This window comes from Prionailurus viverrinus, chromosome A3 (genome assembly GCF_022837055.1).
Source record: "Prionailurus viverrinus isolate Anna chromosome A3, UM_Priviv_1.0, whole genome shotgun sequence".
NCBI lineage: Eukaryota > Metazoa > Chordata > Mammalia > Carnivora > Felidae > Prionailurus > Prionailurus viverrinus.
The window spans coordinates 87,621,079-87,637,857 of NC_062563.1; the positions used below are offsets into that span (position 1 = coordinate 87,621,079).

At 45.3% G+C, this 16,779-nt stretch overlaps 1 protein-coding gene across 1 annotated transcript; it reads left to right on the forward strand.

Annotated features, from left to right (window-relative positions):
• Window positions 1-1,434: 1,434 nt before the first annotated feature.
• Window positions 1,435-7,073, forward strand: LOC125162946 (uncharacterized). The gene is made up of 3 exons (XM_047854451.1): window positions 1,435-1,525; window positions 1,608-2,128; window positions 6,437-7,073. The coding sequence occupies exons 1-3, from the start codon at window positions 1,435-1,437 to the stop codon at window positions 6,473-6,475; spliced, it is 651 nt and encodes a 216-aa protein (XP_047710407.1). The 3' UTR covers window positions 6,476-7,073.
• The last annotated feature ends 9,706 nt before the right edge of the window (window positions 7,074-16,779 follow it).

Sequence of the window (16,779 nt, forward strand, 5' to 3'; positions counted from 1 at the left end):
GACCAGTGTTCCTTGCATACAATAAACTTTATAAACCTCCTGAAACTAAGGGTCCATTTCCTTGGACTAATATTTGCTGTGGAGTATGGGATTAATAACCAGTGGGAAGATGAGAGATCAACATCAGATCAGAAGGCTACTGCAGTGGCTTGGCAAGGTGACAAATGAAGCCCAAAGAAGGTGGAGTCAGAGGAACAAAGAGGTGAGACTGGAGAAGTAAATATTGCAAAGGTTGCACCATTAGCGCTGGTACCTGATCAAATTCGGGAGGCAACACAGAAGAAGGGACTAGACATAGGTTTTCAGCTCCTGAGAGAAAGCAGCTTCAGTGGTGTGAGAAGGGCAGAAGGGCAGGAGTGGTAAGAAGTTGGTGAGGAGCCAGAGAGAGCAGGTAGACTTCCAAGAAGTTGTGTGCCATTGCAGAGCATCTGCACCCATGCTTCTGCTGTTTGTGAAATATCTATCTCATATATATATATATATATATATATGTATATATGTATATATATACATATATATATATATATATATACATATATACATATATATATATGCAAAATATATATATTTTGGGAAAATACACAAGTGATGTCACTCCTGGCCTGGAGGGTAGGGGTAAAATAGGTGGTTCGTAGGCAAGGGTCAGCTGTCTCTCTTTTTTATATTACACTTTTAGATTATGAACCATGGGCACATAATATTGAATAGCAAACTAATTCGAAAAAGTCTTTCAAGTTGTGTAGTAAATGTTAGGAAAGAAATAGGGCAATAACAGAAGGGAGTGGCAAGTTCTCCTTAAAGCACCTTCAGAAGATGAAACTGAAAATGTGAGGGGGAGGGGTTAGGTGGAACAAGGCCCGGAGTGGGAGGAGAGAGGCCCAGGGCCCAGAGGAAGCTCTCGCAACAACGGAGGAGAAAGGGCCTTCTGTGGTGGCGGGTGGAAAATGGTGAGGAGGCGGCGAGGAAAATGGAGAGGGCGCTGCCAGGATTCCATCTCGGCCGAAAGCAGGCGTTGATGTAGTGATATTTGCACTCGTCGGACCTGCAAAATGCTCTGCAGAATGCTCGTGGGCCTGAAAAGAACGAGTTCTCAGACCTTACTGGTGTAAATGGGAATTGTTCCGGCGTCGGGGGCTGAATATTCCAGGCAGCCACGTTTATGGTGGTAAACACAGTAAACAAAGAAAAGGACATGAACAACATAATTATTAGATGAGCTGAGGCGCCTTCACGCCGTGCATCAATATTCAGCCATTAGTAGAGTAAACCCGGACAGGACTTCGGGTTTCCAAGGTGTGCTAGAAAAGCAAGATGCCAGTGTAGTATGCTATGCGATGCCATCTTAGAAAACAAAAGGAAACACTGTGAGAGTGTGTGTGTGTGTGTGTGTGCGCGCGCGCGCGCGCTCGCGCGCCCCCGTAGTTTTACGTGAGCATGGGGGTAAATACGCTGGCCAAAATTGGGATGGCGGAAGCAGAAGGAGAGAGGGGGAAAATCCTTAACACTTGCAGAGTAAAACGAGCAAGTGCAAAATAAAAAACAAAAAAGCTACGTAGGGCGCCAAGGTCGCAGGTAAAGACCGTGAGGCAGGGCTGATCCGGGCGCAGGCCAAGCGGCACCGGACCAGGGGCACCTCCGGCTTCGCCGCCGGTGGCTGTACTTCCAGTCCGAGGATGTCCGCTCGGCGCGCGTACCTCGGTGCGAGCTTCCCCCGAGCTCTTTGTTAACGGAGGGTGGGGAGAAAGCGGGGCAGGCGCCTAGCGCACCGGGCAGCGGCGGCTTGGGGGGTGGGGCGGGGACGGCCCAACGAGTTGCTCGCCTCGCTGCCCTTCCCCCACCGCCCGGCCGCAGCCCCTGCCGGCCGCCCAGGTCTCGTCCAGCCTCACGGCCGGCGCTCCCCGGCCCGGGCCGCTCCGCATGCCTCGCCGCCTGCTGGGCTACTGATGCCCTCCATCCACACAAAGGCGCGTGCGCCCGGGCGGGGAGCGCAGGGGCTGGCACGCACCACCGGCGGGCCTTCTGTCTGCACCCCCTCTCCCGGCCGCCGCCGGCGCACTCCCACGGCCCCCACTCCCTCGTCTCTCGTCTGAGCCGCCATTTGCTCCTCGCCTCCCCGACTCAGCTACCGGTAATCTCAGATCTACTTTCCATCTCTTCGTAGGTATCTCATGGAATTTAAATCCTACAGTATTTATACTTTGTTATCAGGTTTATTTTGCTTAGCATGTTTACAGGGTCCGTCCATGTTGTAATATGTGAACATTTTTTTTTACATTGTACATAAAATGTACATAACAAAATTTATCATTGCAACCAAATTTAAGTGTACAGTTCAGTAGCACTAAGTACATTCACATGGTTGTGCAACCATGGCCACTATCGATCTCCAGAATGTTCCCAACATCCAACTCAAACTGTGTACCCATTAAACAATGATCCCCCCAACCCCTGGCAACCACCATTCTACTTTCTATTAATTTGGGGACATTCACCTTTGTATTTGCAAAGGGACAAAGCCACGCACTGGAGACTATCCAGATGCGGATAACAAGTTAGTAAAGCCTGGTTGTATGAAAAAGAGTGGCGGGAACTGAGAACGTTCAAGAAAGAGGTCCTGGGACGCCTGGGTGGTTCAATCGGTCAGTTAAGCATTGGACTCAATCTCTGCTCAGGTCATGATCTCACTGTTAGTTCCAGCCTCACACTGGGCTCTGCACTGACAGTGTGGAGCCTGCTTGGGACTCTCTCTCCCCTGCTTTCTGCCCCTCCCCTGCTCTCTCTAAATAAATGAATAACTTAAAAAAGAAAGTGAGGTCCTGGGATTATTTTAGTTCATGTAAACAAAACAAAACTAGAGGTTTTAGTTTAACAAATAGAAAGGCCAATACTATGATAACTGGGAAAGACTCAAGGGACCATGAAGACTGCCTTCACCCTCCTAAAGAACAACAGTATAGGAAAGTGGAACTGTCCTGTGGTTCATATTTAAAATTTTCTAGTAGCAGGCACCTGGGTGGCTCAGTCAGTTGAGTGTCCAACTTAAGCTCACAGTTCATGAGTTAGAGCCCCGTATCAGGCTCACTGCTATCAGCATGGAGCCCACTTGAGATCCTCTGTTTCCGCCTCTCTCTGCCCCTCCCTCGCGCTCACTCTCAAAAATAAAAAAATAGTAATAAAAAAATAAAATATTCTGGTAGCCACATTAAAAAAATAAAAAGAGGGGCACATTGGTGTCTCAGTTGGTTGAGTGTGGGACTCTTGATTTTGGCTCACATCATGATCTCAGGGTCATGGGATCAAGTCCCACTGAGCATGGAGCCTGCTTGGGTTTCTGTCTCTCCCTCTGCCCCTCTTCCCCACTGGCCCAATTGCTCTAAAATAAAAAATAAATTAGTTAATTAAAAATAAAAAGAAACATTAAAATTCTTAGCACAATGTATCCAATATATTATTGTTTCAACATATAATCAACTTTAATAAGATATCTCCCATTCTTTTTTTCATACTTGGTCTTTTTTTTTTTTAATGTTTATTTATTATTTTTGAGAGAGAGAGCAGGGGAGGGGCAGAGAGAGAGGAAGACACAGAATACAAAGCAGGCTCCAGACTTTGTGCTGTCAGCAGAGCCCAATGTGGGGCTCAAACTCACAAACCATGAGATCATGACCTGAGTGGAAGTTGGATGCTTAACTGACTGAGCCACCCAGATGCCCTTCATACTTGGTCTTTCAGATCAGGTTAGCCACATTTCAAGTGCTCAACAGCCATTTATGGCTACTATATTGGACAGTACAGGGTTGGAACCTGGGACATAGGTATCAGACAGGTTTGGGATCAAGATCCATATTCCATTCCTTACTAGGCTGTGTGATTGGACAAATTACTTACCCTCTCTTATCTGTTTCTTCACTTACAAAGTGGAACTGACAAAGCCCCCCTCTGTAGGCTAATTGTGAGGACTAATGGTATGTGAAGCATTTAATACATGCTCACTAAGTGTTGATAATTATTAGTGGTAAATAAGGTGATTATTAATTTGAAATAATGAGATTTCAGTATTACTGTTAGGATGACCTCATTCACTTCCATTAGATGTTATGGCTTGGAGACATTCCAGGGGGACAAAGTTAAAAGACAATGGACAAATTGGGAAAACCTATTTGCAACACATATAACAAACATTGTTTTTAATATGTAGGAAGTGCTTGCAAATAAATAAGAAAATGGGGAATATGAATGGGAAATTCAAAAAAGGAGACAAACATCTAAAGTGATTTTTTTGGGGGGGCGCCCAGGTGGCTCAGTCAGTTGGGCGACCGACTCCAGCTCAGGTTATGATCTCACAGTGAGTTCGAGCCCCATGTTGGGCTCTGTGCTGACAGCTCAGAGCCTGGAGCCTGCTTCGGATTCTGGGTCTCCCTCTCTCTCTGCTCCTCCCCCACCCACACTGTGTCTCTCTCTGTCTCTCAAAAATTAATAAATGTTAAAAATTTTTTTTAAAAAATAAAGTGATTTTTTTTAACAAAGACCCATTTGATGTAAGTTCAATTCTCCTAGGAACTGAATAAAAATAAACACATAGACCATTGTTGAGTAATAAATTGCCAACGACCATAATTTTGCAGCACCTAATATTGAAGAAAGTGTGAAGAGATCAAATTTCTTTTCAAATCAAGATTTTCTGAAGTTTTGATAGTCAGATCTGATTGCAGATTATCAGGATAAACAAGCTGAGTTCTTGCTTCAAAGGGTGGGGGGTGGGGTACTACCCAGACAGCCTATTCTGCCCACCTTTTTCCTATTCCAAATGAAGCTGGACAGCCAAAGCATACCTAGCAAGTTTGAGTTTTCTGCCTTATCACATGTGCAGTCACTTCACATTTGCTTTGCTAATAGTCCTTCAAAACTAGTGTTGACATTTTTCAAGGCCTGAAATAGTCCCAACATTGTTCCAAATTTGGGCAGGGCTAACTTACCTTCTTACTTAAGCCATAATACCCCCAGAATATTCTTAGACTTCTGGCTAACTCCTTTGGGAATGCCTTATCTGCCAGCAGGGTCAGCTACGTAATTTGTGGGGCTCAGTGTGAAATCAAAGTGTGGGGCCTCTTTTTTCATAAAAGGGAAAAGGCTGTTTACGTTCTGCAGTTGCTCTCTCAGTCTCTCATGGTGTTTTTTATTTGCTGTTTATTGTTGTGCTCTTAGGTATGGGGACACTTGAAGGACAAGTGCAGACCCTCTGAGGTGCCAGGTGCCACTGCCCTGCCCTGAGACAGCATCCATATCCCAGTCTGGGAAAACTTGACCCAGTGGGCGTGGGGGGTGGGGACTAATCAGACTTGTCTAAGTCCTTCGTCTTCTGTTCCCTGCATTGTGCTGTACAGTGGTGCCTTGAGACAAAAGATGACTCACAGTACAGGCCATCTCAAAGGGAGGGAGGGGTTAGAGGGTAAGAGGAAACTGAGAGAAAAAAACACATTGGTTAGGAGATCAAAATACTAACGCTGCACGTACATCAGTGTCTGAGAGCTGGGTTAATGAGTCAGCCCCCGGAGAACTGATCCACTCTTTGTGTGTTAATAAATCAGGTCTTGAGCCAGGCAAGGCTGAGGGCCAGACTAAGCTCTGAGGTGAGTTGACACCAGGGGGATCTTTGTGGGTGGCCAGCCAGTCTTACCACAGTGACCCCATTCTGTCTCCCTGCATGTACTTCTAGAAAGTTCCTCGAACTGTTCAGGGGCTTGAATGGGAGAGAGGATGTGGTTAGTTATAGGCTAGAGGTGGGGTCTCACCCTTTTTCCCTCCCTTCCTTTAAACTCTTTTACTACATCACAAATTGCCTCTCTTCAGGGGTACTTCCAGGCCTCTGCCTTAGAGGGTAAGCCTACAGCCTTCTGAACATTTGGAAAAGGATACTTATATATGAAGCCAGTGCTAAGAATGCCTTTAGTTAAAGTTTAGGGGCCAACCTGCCACATTCCACGTAAAGCCAGATTCTACACATGGGTTTCCCCTTCCTCCCCCACTCACTGGAAATCCAGCATTAAAAGAAACCAACACAGGTCCCGCACTTTAGTCAGACAAAGGATGAGAAATGGTTCTTTCCTGACTCAGAGGGAAGGGCTCAGCACCCAAACGCTGGTAACTACATGAGCCGAAAGAGGAGGGCTGGAGTGGGGCAGGAAAGCACCAGGCTGGCTCATTTAGTGTCCTCTCCAACAGCAGCCACCTCAGTGTCTTTAGCCAAGACAACTTTCCCACTCTTATCACTTAGGAAAGTTAAAGGGTTTTAGAAATGGGATAAAGACCCCCCCCAAAAAAAAGAAAGGAAAAAGAAATGGGATAAAGACACCAAATATATACTTCTTATTATAAATCACAATTGCAAGGGCGCCTGGGTGTCTTAGTTGATTAAGTGTCTGGCTCTTGATTACAGGTCATGATCTCATGGTTGGTGGGACCAAACCCCACGTGAGGCTCCGTGCTGATTGTGAGGAGCCTGCTTGGGATTCTCTCTCTCCCTCTCTCTCTACCCCTCCCCTGCTTGTGTACACACTCTCTCAAAATAAATAAATAACATTAAATATAAAAAATATACATAAATAAGTCACAATGGTAAAGATGTCAATTTTTCCCTGTGGTAAACTGAAAAATGGTCCCACCAAAAGATATCCATGTCTCCATCTCCGGGATGTGTAAATGTTACCTTATTTGGAAAAAAGGTCCTTGCAGAAGTGATTAAATTAAGGATTTTTAAATGAGGGAACTATCCTGGATTATCTGAGTGAGCCTAAATGCCATCAAAGGCACACTTATAACAGAGAGGCAGAGGATCTGACACTCAGAAGAGGGGATAATGTGACTATGGAAACCGGAGCAATGCAAAGAGATCAAAAGTTAGCAGTTTTGAGTGGTAAAACCATACATAGGTAATTTATATTTTTCTTTTTAATTACCTGGTCTTTTTAAAACAAACATGCACTGATTCTAAAAAGATGTACTTAAATGTATATGATTGCTCTCTGTTTCAATAGGAGCAATCAACATGTCTTCTTTTTCAAGAACATGTTTTAGCATGCCTAGTTGCAAGGTACATTGTTTTCACCGAGCACCTACTATCTCTTAAGTTCATTGTATATTATATTATTCAATCTTTCACAGCGATGTTATGGGACAGGTAATAAAAATATAAAATAATTCCCATTTTACAGATGAGCAATGAAGCCCAAAGTCAATCATCTATTAACATCAGGACTAAGATTTGAAAGCACATTGGTCTTTTTTTTTTTTTTAATTTTTTAAATGTTTATTTGAGAGAGAGAGAGAGAGAGACAGAGAGAGAGAGAGGGATCCCAAGCAGGCTCCTCACTGTAAGCATGGAGCCCCATGTAGGGCTCGATCCCACCAACAATGAGATCATGACCTGAGCCGATATCAAGAGGTGGACACTTAACCAACTGAGCCACCCAGGAGCCCCAGAAAGCACATCTGTCTTTAAGGTCCATGCCCTAATTTGTAATTTTGAAATAACCTAAATGTCCCTCAGTGGGAACCAATTAAATTACAGCATATCCATACACTGTAAAACTCTATAACCATAAAAATAAAAATGACAATGGTCTCTCCATATTGATAAGGACATGTTTCGAAAATACAGTGTTAAGTGGGCAGAAAAAACCAACAAAGTGCAGAAGGTGTGTATAACATGGTACCATTAAAGTTAAAATGCAATAAAGAGTATATCTTTGTTTCAGCTTGTATATACATGAAAACAACATTAGAAGGATAAACAAAAACCTAAATACAGGGTTATCTATTTGGGGTGGGGGAAATGGGCAGATGAGGCATAGGAACATGACAGATACTCTTCACTCTATACCTTTATATATATATATTTTTAGTTTTGAGTCATGGAGTCAAATTACCTATTCAAAAGTAAACATATAAACCTTTTAAAAGCAAAATATAATCAAACATAGCTCTTTTGTTTTTCTACTCTTTTCTACTCTTCCACACACCTCAGACATCCTTGGAGGGCAGTGTGCATCCCCTTTTCAATGAGACTCCTCTAGTGGTGCTGACAACAGCATCAGCACACAGACCAGGAGAGACTGCCGTGCTAGCAAGCAGTGCCAGACCAACCACACTCTTTCCTTATCCCTGACTTAGAAAAATAAAACCAGTAGGCAAATACACTAGTCAGCATTTCTGAAGCCAGCTGTTAACCAATCCTCTTCTTGCCCTTTACTCTCTTTTCTTCCTTTTTCCAGAAAAACCTGGAAAGCTCTGCAGAACTTTGCAAAATGCTTTAGTAGTGCTGGCTGCCTTGTTGTTTTCCTTCTCTCCTTTGGCCTGTGTCATCCTTGCAGGCAAGGACCGCAGTCTGACTTCCTGCCAGCTCGCCCTGCTGGGTTCATCTCAGTGCCTTAAAAAAAAAAAAAAAAAAAAAAAAAAAAAAAAAAAATCTGCATTTTCCTAAACCTACAAACCTCAAATTAGAGGTCATTTTGTACAACTCTCCACCCAGAGTAGAACATTCCAGTTGTAAAATTTAGCAGAGTAAATATATTTGGTTTTAAAACACAATCGCTTGGTTTCACTTTGTCTAACCAATCAAGTCGAGTGACAGCTCTCATAAAATATCTGCTCTTGCTAAGGATCCCACAGGGCAGGTCTATTTGTGTGTGAAGTCTAACAATGCAGAGAGCCCCAGTAAATTTCCATTTAGTAATTCAGTGACTGTTAATCGACACCTAATGTGTATCCATGGCTGTCTGAGGCCCTGTGCTGGGGATAGAAACAAACATGAGACTCAGTTCTTGCCACCGATCTCTAATAACCCTGTTAGGACACCATCAGCTCATAGATGTGTCGGGACTCACTAGTTTTGTTCTTTAAAGCCATTTGCAAGGTATCAACTATATCACTGAGTTATGGGCATTTTCGTGGTTAGCTGTTGTCAGAAATATGATTTATATGAACAGTTTTCTCCTTTTTTAGGGTATTGGGGAAATACCTTTTCTATTGCAAAGATCACAGCCAGAGGTTGAACTCTAGGTAATGTAATCCATATAAGACTCACTAACCTTTTCAGGGTGTTAATTTAGTCATAACAGTGTCATAGCTTTCAGTTTCCAGCTTTCATTAGCTGGAATTCTTTCGCTAATGTGCAGGAAATTTGAGATGTATGTATGCCAGATGTGTTCAATGAAAGGTTCTGCTTAAATCAGATGTGAGTCTAAAAGCAAGACATTCCCAGCGATGCTGAGCTTGGCAGGGATTCAGGTGTCTAGAACCATACCACATACATCCCCTGAGCGTGCTGGGCCAGAACACTACCATCCAGCGTTGCTAAATTCACTAGGAACTCAGAGCAGAAGGCCCCATGGAGACTGCATACCCACTCCTTATTACACATGTACAGCATCACCAGGAGTGATACCACGAGATTCATTCTGTATTGGGTTATTCTCAGAGGAAAACCCCAACCAGGTTGAGGATAATGAGCACCATACACTGTAAAAAGCATCAAGAAGCTATGTGGCTTCCACATATCCACACAGAACACATCAGCAGGAAGAAGGAGCATTATATTACCAGGTTTCCTGTCAGGACATCCTGGCTCAAAACACAGTTTTGTCACTGAAAAACATAAGATAACCGGCAGATGTGAAACTGCAAGATTGTGTCCTTGAGGCTCTCAGAAATCTGTCAGCTTAAAAGGAGAGCTCAGGGGTGCCTGAGTGGCTCAGTCAGTTGGGTGACTGACTTCGGCTCAGGTCATGATCTCACAGCTCATGAATTCGAGCCCTGCATCAGGCTCTGTGCTGACAGCTCAGAGCTGGAGACTGCTTCAGATTTTGTGTCTCCCTCTCTTTCTGCCCCTCCCCTGCTTATTCTCTCTCTCAAAAAGAAAAAGAAAAAAAAAAAAAGAGCTCAAAAGCAGGTATGAAGATCACTCATTCCAATTACTGAGAGGTAGTTTGTTTTTGTTTCCAGGCAAGAGGAGCATGGGAATATGGAGACATGAACTGATTCAAGGAATCTGGCCTGGGGAAGGCCTCATGTACAGATTCTGAGCAGACAGGGTCTTGTCTTAAAGAGCCTTGGACCAAATTTACTACCAGCCTTATCCCGACCCCCATTTCCCCAGCTTCAAAGGGAATATAGGTGACCACAGACTCCGAAGTCTTGCAGGTTGGTGCAGACTTTTGAGAACCTGTTGTACATCTCTCACCCTTGTTCCAATGGGTACTATTTGTTAACACTAGAACTCATACTGTCCCACATTTGATCTTTCCTTCCTCAACCACCAACTTCTACTTCCTTCTACTATTGTCTTCAGAATGCCAATATTTTTGTGTCCCAGTTTCATCTTGGGCACCAAGGAGTAGGATGAACTTTATAGTTCTGAAATTCTAGGTTCAGAAAATAGTGCTGTGGAGCACAAGGTGGGTGAGTTTCACTGTCACTCATGCCTGCACCTGTGAACAGGGAACCTCCTGGGGACACACATATGGTCTCATCATATTCCACAGCCACCCAGCCACATCTCTCAAGGCCTGACTTCCTTTCCTCCCCACGCCCCACCCTCTGGGCAGAAGTAGCTGAGAAGGTGCTTCTCCAGCTCTTTCCTCTTCCCTGCTTAGCTCTATTATAGTTCACTAGGCCAACACTTTTCTTAGAACCAAAGTGTTTCTATTTAGGGGTCTGGGGAGCAATTCCATTTCCCTCTATCATCTCACCTGGATTTTCTGGCTTTCAGAAGAAAATGCTCCACTCAGAGACCTTGACTTACTTCTTCAGCAGTGAGTCATAGTCACAGACAAACCTTATCTCCTGGGCCACAACCTGGTTGGCTCCCAACTCACAGAATATGATCAAAGACTGTGTGTCTTTGTATCTTTATATTAACTTGCACATAATTCATTTAAACTTTGGAGAAAAACGCCTCATCATATCCTCCTACCTCCCCACCACTTGTTTTAATTTTCTCCACAGCTCATCTGACATACTATACCATCCTTCCTCCCTCCCTCCCTCCTTCCCTTTCTTCTTTCCTTCCTTTCTTTCATACTCTTTTTCTCTCTCTCCTCATTGGCCTATAAACTTTTTAAAGGTAGGGCTTTTGTTTGTTTTGTTCATTTCTGTATCCATAGGACCCAGCTCAATGTCTGGTACAGGGTACTCAATAAATGTTGAATAAACAAACTGTTGAATGAATAGTTGCTTATCCTTACTTTTCTCTGGGTCCTACCACTCCCTCTCCTGCCACAACGTTTTTACCTTGGCTTAACAGCTAAGGGATCATATGACTATATATGTTCCATCAGCTCTGGAGGGGAGTGTACTTCTCCACCTCTGACATCTCCATCTGCTGAAACCACATTCACCTGGCAAGTCCTACCAACCTTCTCGTGGCACCATCCTTTAACTTCCCACAATAATCTTACCATGGTGATCTAGAGCACTCCAAGCCTGCATCGCTCAACTACAGTTTAACACTTTCTGCCTTGTGCTGAGAATATAATTTTCCTGGATGCAATTTTCCTGATGCAACAGGGAAGTCAACAATAAGACAAGGGTAGTCTTTCCTTGGCGGAGCTAGCTTCCCGCCCCTGCTCTCTCGTCTCCTACCCCTTTTCCATAGGTCCCCCTAGGCAGTACTTAATTGCTGAATTAAAAGAAGAACCCAGATCTGGGCCTTACACTTTCAGGCTGGCCAACTGCAAGGGGACCCATCTCTCAAACACTTATTAACTAAGTTCACACAGAGGCCAAGGGACATATAAACCAAATGCCAATCAATGTATGGATTCAAATGAAGAATAACAGACATTCTGAGGCCCTGGAATGGTTGAATTGACTTGACTGGCTGATCTTTTCCTCATGGTCTGAAGACTGCTTGGTAAATATGGAACTTAGAATAAAAGTAACTGGGGCTCAGTCGGTTGAGCGTCCAACTCCTGGTTTTGACTCAGGTTATCATCTCACGGTTTGTGAGTTCAAGCCCCACATTGGGCTCTGTGCTGACGGTGCAAATACTGCTGGGGATCCTCTCTCTCTCTCCCTCTCTCTCTCTGCCCCTCCCCTGCTTCTGCTCTCTCTCAAAAATAAATGGGGGAAAAAATTAACTTAAAAAAAAAAAAAAGTAACCTGAAGTCACATCTCTCCTTTAGGGCAGGGAGCTCAAGTCCCCTTAGTCAAGACCTACCCTTCTTTAGGCAGTGCTGGTGCTTCCAAGGATGGCCAAATCCCTCGTGTTCAGGTTCCCAAAACACTTTATAACACAATTGATCAGACTTAAGCAAAATTATGACCATTTTCCAGCCCTTCCTTCCTGAGATTGCTCTCAGTCATCTGATCAATGTTCTGGGTGTCCTCAAACTTTCAGGCAATACACTTGAAATTTCATGGTTTACTTTCCTGGATAGTTAATCACCCATCACATGTAATTTTACTGGTCTGAAGGGAAACTTATTTCCTGTCACTTAGGTGTGCAGGCTGTATTAGACAAAACAAAAGACATTTCTCCAATTAGACTATAAGCACCTAAGGGTCCATACCTTGTAGGTTTTAATAAATATGCCATGAGTCAGGACAGCAAGGATTGCTTTGCCAGCAAAGAGAAAGAAAAAAAGGAAAACAAAAACAAATGCCTATTCAAAGTGACCCTGAATCAAGTAGGCTCATGTGTTCTCTTGATTGGAAACTACCTGCCTTGCTCAAAACCATGGAGTATTTACTTACAAAGTTCTGGGTTTTAAGGAATTACTCCAAAATACCTGAGTTCTTATTAGCTTGCCTCATCTTGGGAATTTTTTTAACTATTGTGCTAGCCAAGTTCAAGAATTAAAAGAATGAAAATGGAGAGGGGACTTCTGCCTTTGTTGCCTTTCTCTTGTCTCTTGCAGTTCCACATACAACTCAGCAGTGAGTATGAGCCGCCACTCTCACAACATAATATAGAGAACACAGCCGTCCCTGAGGTACATTGGATCTTACTCAGATACCACATTTCTGCCTTTTGCCTTGCTGACTGGCAAATGAGCAATGGTTTGTAGAAGCAGCAGGTGCAAGGAGAGGTGGCTCCTGCCAGGTGCTAAAAAAAGGCTCAACTCTGATACACAGGAGTCCTTCCATTAACACATCCATGACTGAGGCAAAGTGGGGGGAAGTTACCCCTTCTCTGTCTTTTGGAGTCACAAATGCTGCCCTTTGTCATTTAACCTGGTTTTGCTTTGATACAAATGGCAGGAGTGGCCAAGAGAGTGGGGGTATGGAGGTAAAGCCCACATTGTAACATGCCTTCACTCATACCCTCTAGGATGGTCCTGGGCATCACACATCCTAGAGAAAGGCTGCCCAGGTACTGTTTCTTGCCACTGCCACAGAACCAAACTTTAGTATGGACTCCCAAACACATGACTTTACCATATCCTTGCTGTGAGTTATGTCATTTAAGCTGGTGAACCACAGTTTCCTCTTCTATGTAAAGGGATGATAATTCCACCTAGCTCATAGGACTGGTTGTGGAAATCAAATGAGATGGTAACTTGTGTGAAAAACCTAATACATGGGAATGCAAGCGGGTGCAGCCATTCTGAAAAACAGTATGGAGGTTCCTCAAAAAACTAAAAATAGAACTACCCTATGACCCAGCAATTGCACTACTAGGTATTTATCCACAGGATACAGGTGTGCTGTTTCGAAAAGACAGATGCACCCCCATGTTTATAGCAGCACTATCAACAATAGCCAAAGTATGGAAAGAGCCCAAATGTCCATCGATGGATGAATGGATAAAGAAGATGTGGTATATATATACAATGGAGTATTACTCGGCAATCAAAAAGAAGGAAATCTTGCCATTTGCAGCTATGTGGATGGAACTGGAGGGTATTATGCTAAGTGAAATTAGAGAAAGACAAAAATCATATGACTTCACTCATATGAGGACTTTGAGAGAAAACAGAGGAACATAAGGGAAGGGAAACAAAAATAGAAAAACAGGGAGGGGGGCAAAACAGAAGAGACTCATAAATACGGAGAACAAACTGAGGGTTACTGGATGGGTTGTGGGAGGAGGGGTGGGCTAAATGGGTAAGGGCCACTAAGTAATCTACTCCTGAAATCATTGTTGCACTATATGCTAACTAATTTGGATGTAAATTTTAAAAAAGAAAAAGAAAAACCTAATACAGTTCGTGACACATGCTAAATAGCACTTCAGGATACATTAGTTTTCCTCCTTCAAGAAGATAGTCTTGCACTGTTTACTCAGACCAGCCTCCTACATAAGCTACTGGAAGCTAGCTTGTCCCCAGGGATCAGGCCATCCCAGGAAAAATGACTTGGCCACAGCAACGTAATACGAGACGAAAGATTCTGACAAGGCACAGCAACAGGAGAGAGACAACTGAAGGGTACCTGGCAGTGTGTGCCCTAGACAGGGTTCCCAGCAGGAAATCCTGTGGTGCCTCAGTTAAGTAGTTTCACAAGGGCTGGGGCCCAGACAAAAACTCCAGTAACCACCCGTCCCTAAACTTTCATTAGGCCCCATGTTCAACTCATCAGGTCGTGGATGAGCCCCTTGCCCCCTTTTCTTTCAAAGCCACTGGGCAGGCTGTGGAGTTCACATTAAGAAAAGGGAAGCGCTTCTCTTAAAAACCAGTACACGGAACTACACGAAGCCTTCTAAGGGCTACCGAGGGATTAATGGCCCTGCAAACTGGTTCTAAGGACCCAACGGCAAAAGGTGGATTTTAAGTCTCATATTTTGACTGACCACCTACCCAGTGTTAGGGACAGACTAATACATCTCTTAACTGGATGGTACAATCCGTATTTTACAAAGGAAGAAACCGACACTCCGAGAACTGAATGACTCGCCCAAGGCCAAGACTAAGCGGCGGGTCGGGATTCAAAGCCCAGTCTCCTTCCAGAGCCCACATTCCTCCTCTCTCCCGGCGCAGGCAGGAACGGCAAGAGTGGGGGCGGGCCAATACTGGGAGGCCGGGGAGGAAGAAAGCCTGAGCCACGGCGGGGAGGGGCCTGGGCGCGGCGACTCCTTCCCCGAAGAGCCGCGCGGTCTGCAGCTGGTGTGCGGCCCGGGCCCACGTGCCCCGAGTCCACTCCGCTGCCCTGAGGGCGCGCCGGCCGCTGCGCGGGCTTGGACCCGCCCCCAGGAGGGTGCCAGGAAGTCGGTGCTCGGCTTAAAGTTGGACCCAGAGGCGCCCGGGGCACGTCTGAGGGCGACCTGGGCGAAATAACGACCTCCAAAGGGCCTCGCGCAGGGACGAGTGCCCCTCCCCATCCAACCCGCCTCGTCAGCACCTTTCCAGCAGTTCGGCCACACAGTGGGTCACGAGGTGGGCGTGGCCCAGTCAGCCTGCGCGCGGCGCCACCCGCCCTCCCCTCTCCTGGCGCGCCACGTCCCCGGCCCCGCCCCCGCGAGCCACGCGGGGAACCCCAATGTCGTCACCACCCTCCTGCACTCGCCTTCCCGCGCTCTCCAGAAAAGACGCGAAAGTGGTGACGTGTCCCGGGCTCCAGTGAGGCTGCGCAGAAGGCGTCGGCAACAGAACGTCCTGCGGCGCCGCCTGGTGGAAGAAAGAGCTGCCCAACCGGCCGGAAGGAGCGGCGCGGGCGGGAGGGGTACGTGACTTACGTCACCTAGCTGAGGAGGGGGGAAAGGGGGCGGCCGCCACGTGACCGGCCCCCGCCCGCGGCGCCAAGGCGTCTTTCTCTTTCTTTTCCACCTTTCTGTGGAGTAACCTTTATGTCCTTTGTTTTAAGGGTAGGACTTTTCCTTTTTGGAACTTACCGAAGTAATATTGTTCATCGGAGAAAATTTGAAAAAAAAAAAAAAAAAGGAAAAAGATAACGAAGAAAATGAATGCCAGCACTACACACACCCTTTCATATTGATTTGTAGCTTTTCTGTTAACATTAAACAAAACATTCCAGTCTCAAGGCCAAGTTAGAAAAACACGACTGAAAAGGAAGGGAGAGCAAACAATAGGCAAAAGGGTAATAGATGGTATTTAATGAGGATTTAACACACAGTACCTTATTTAGTACACACATCATCCAGGTGAGGTCACCGGACCATAGGGTTGAATAACTTTCCTAAGGTTGCACAGTTAATAAGCTGGTGGCAGAGTCAGGGTTTGAACCCAGGGTTTAAAATCTGAACCTTAAGGTGGTGTGAAGAGGACAGTTGAAAAAGTGCTGGAGAGAAGGGAGGAAAACCGCAGGGAATGTCGTGGTGGTTACAGATAACACTTTTTACTTCTGAAATTGTGGAGTTGGAACCAGTTGGTAGGAGGAAGGCCAGTGCCTCCAAGGGTTGGAGCAACTTCGTGGGAGCACACCATAAAGCATCTCAACCTAACACACTGCCTGGAAACGCTTAGGTGCATGCTAGCTATTGCACTAGCAGCTGCTGCTGATTGCTTTGTGTCACCGACCTCCAGCCCTGCCCTCCCATTAGTGGCAGTGAGAGGTGGGAGTCACAGTACCAAGTCAGGCATTAGGTCTTGCTATGGAGAGTGCAGTCTGGAGTCCAGCTGCATTTGTGCAGTCCAGTACATGCTGCATCCAGTTTGAGGACATAAATGCAGAATCTTGGACCCCACCCTAGAACCTCTGAATCAGAATATGCTAGATTGTAACTAGATCCCTGGGTGATGCCTATGCATAGAGCACTATGGTAAAACACGGTATCCTTTTCCCTTGGCGAGGCAGGTGTGATGTTACAAAGATGTGAAGGGAGCT

What these genes read in the sequence shown, in the direction of transcription:
- LOC125162946 (XM_047854451.1), top strand. Translation starts at nt 1,435, where the DNA reads ATGGGGGTAAATACGCTGGCCAAAATTGGGATGGCGGAAGCAGAAGGA. An exon ending in TTGCAGAGTAAAACGAGCAA is followed by an intron (nt 1,526 to 1,607) that starts GTGCAAAATAAA and finishes ATCCGGGCGCAG; the next exon opens with GCCAAGCGGCACCGGACCAG. An exon ending in CCTCCCCGACTCAGCTACCG is followed by an intron (nt 2,129 to 6,436) that starts GTAATCTCAGAT and finishes TCTTGATTACAG; the next exon opens with GTCATGATCTCATGGTTGGT.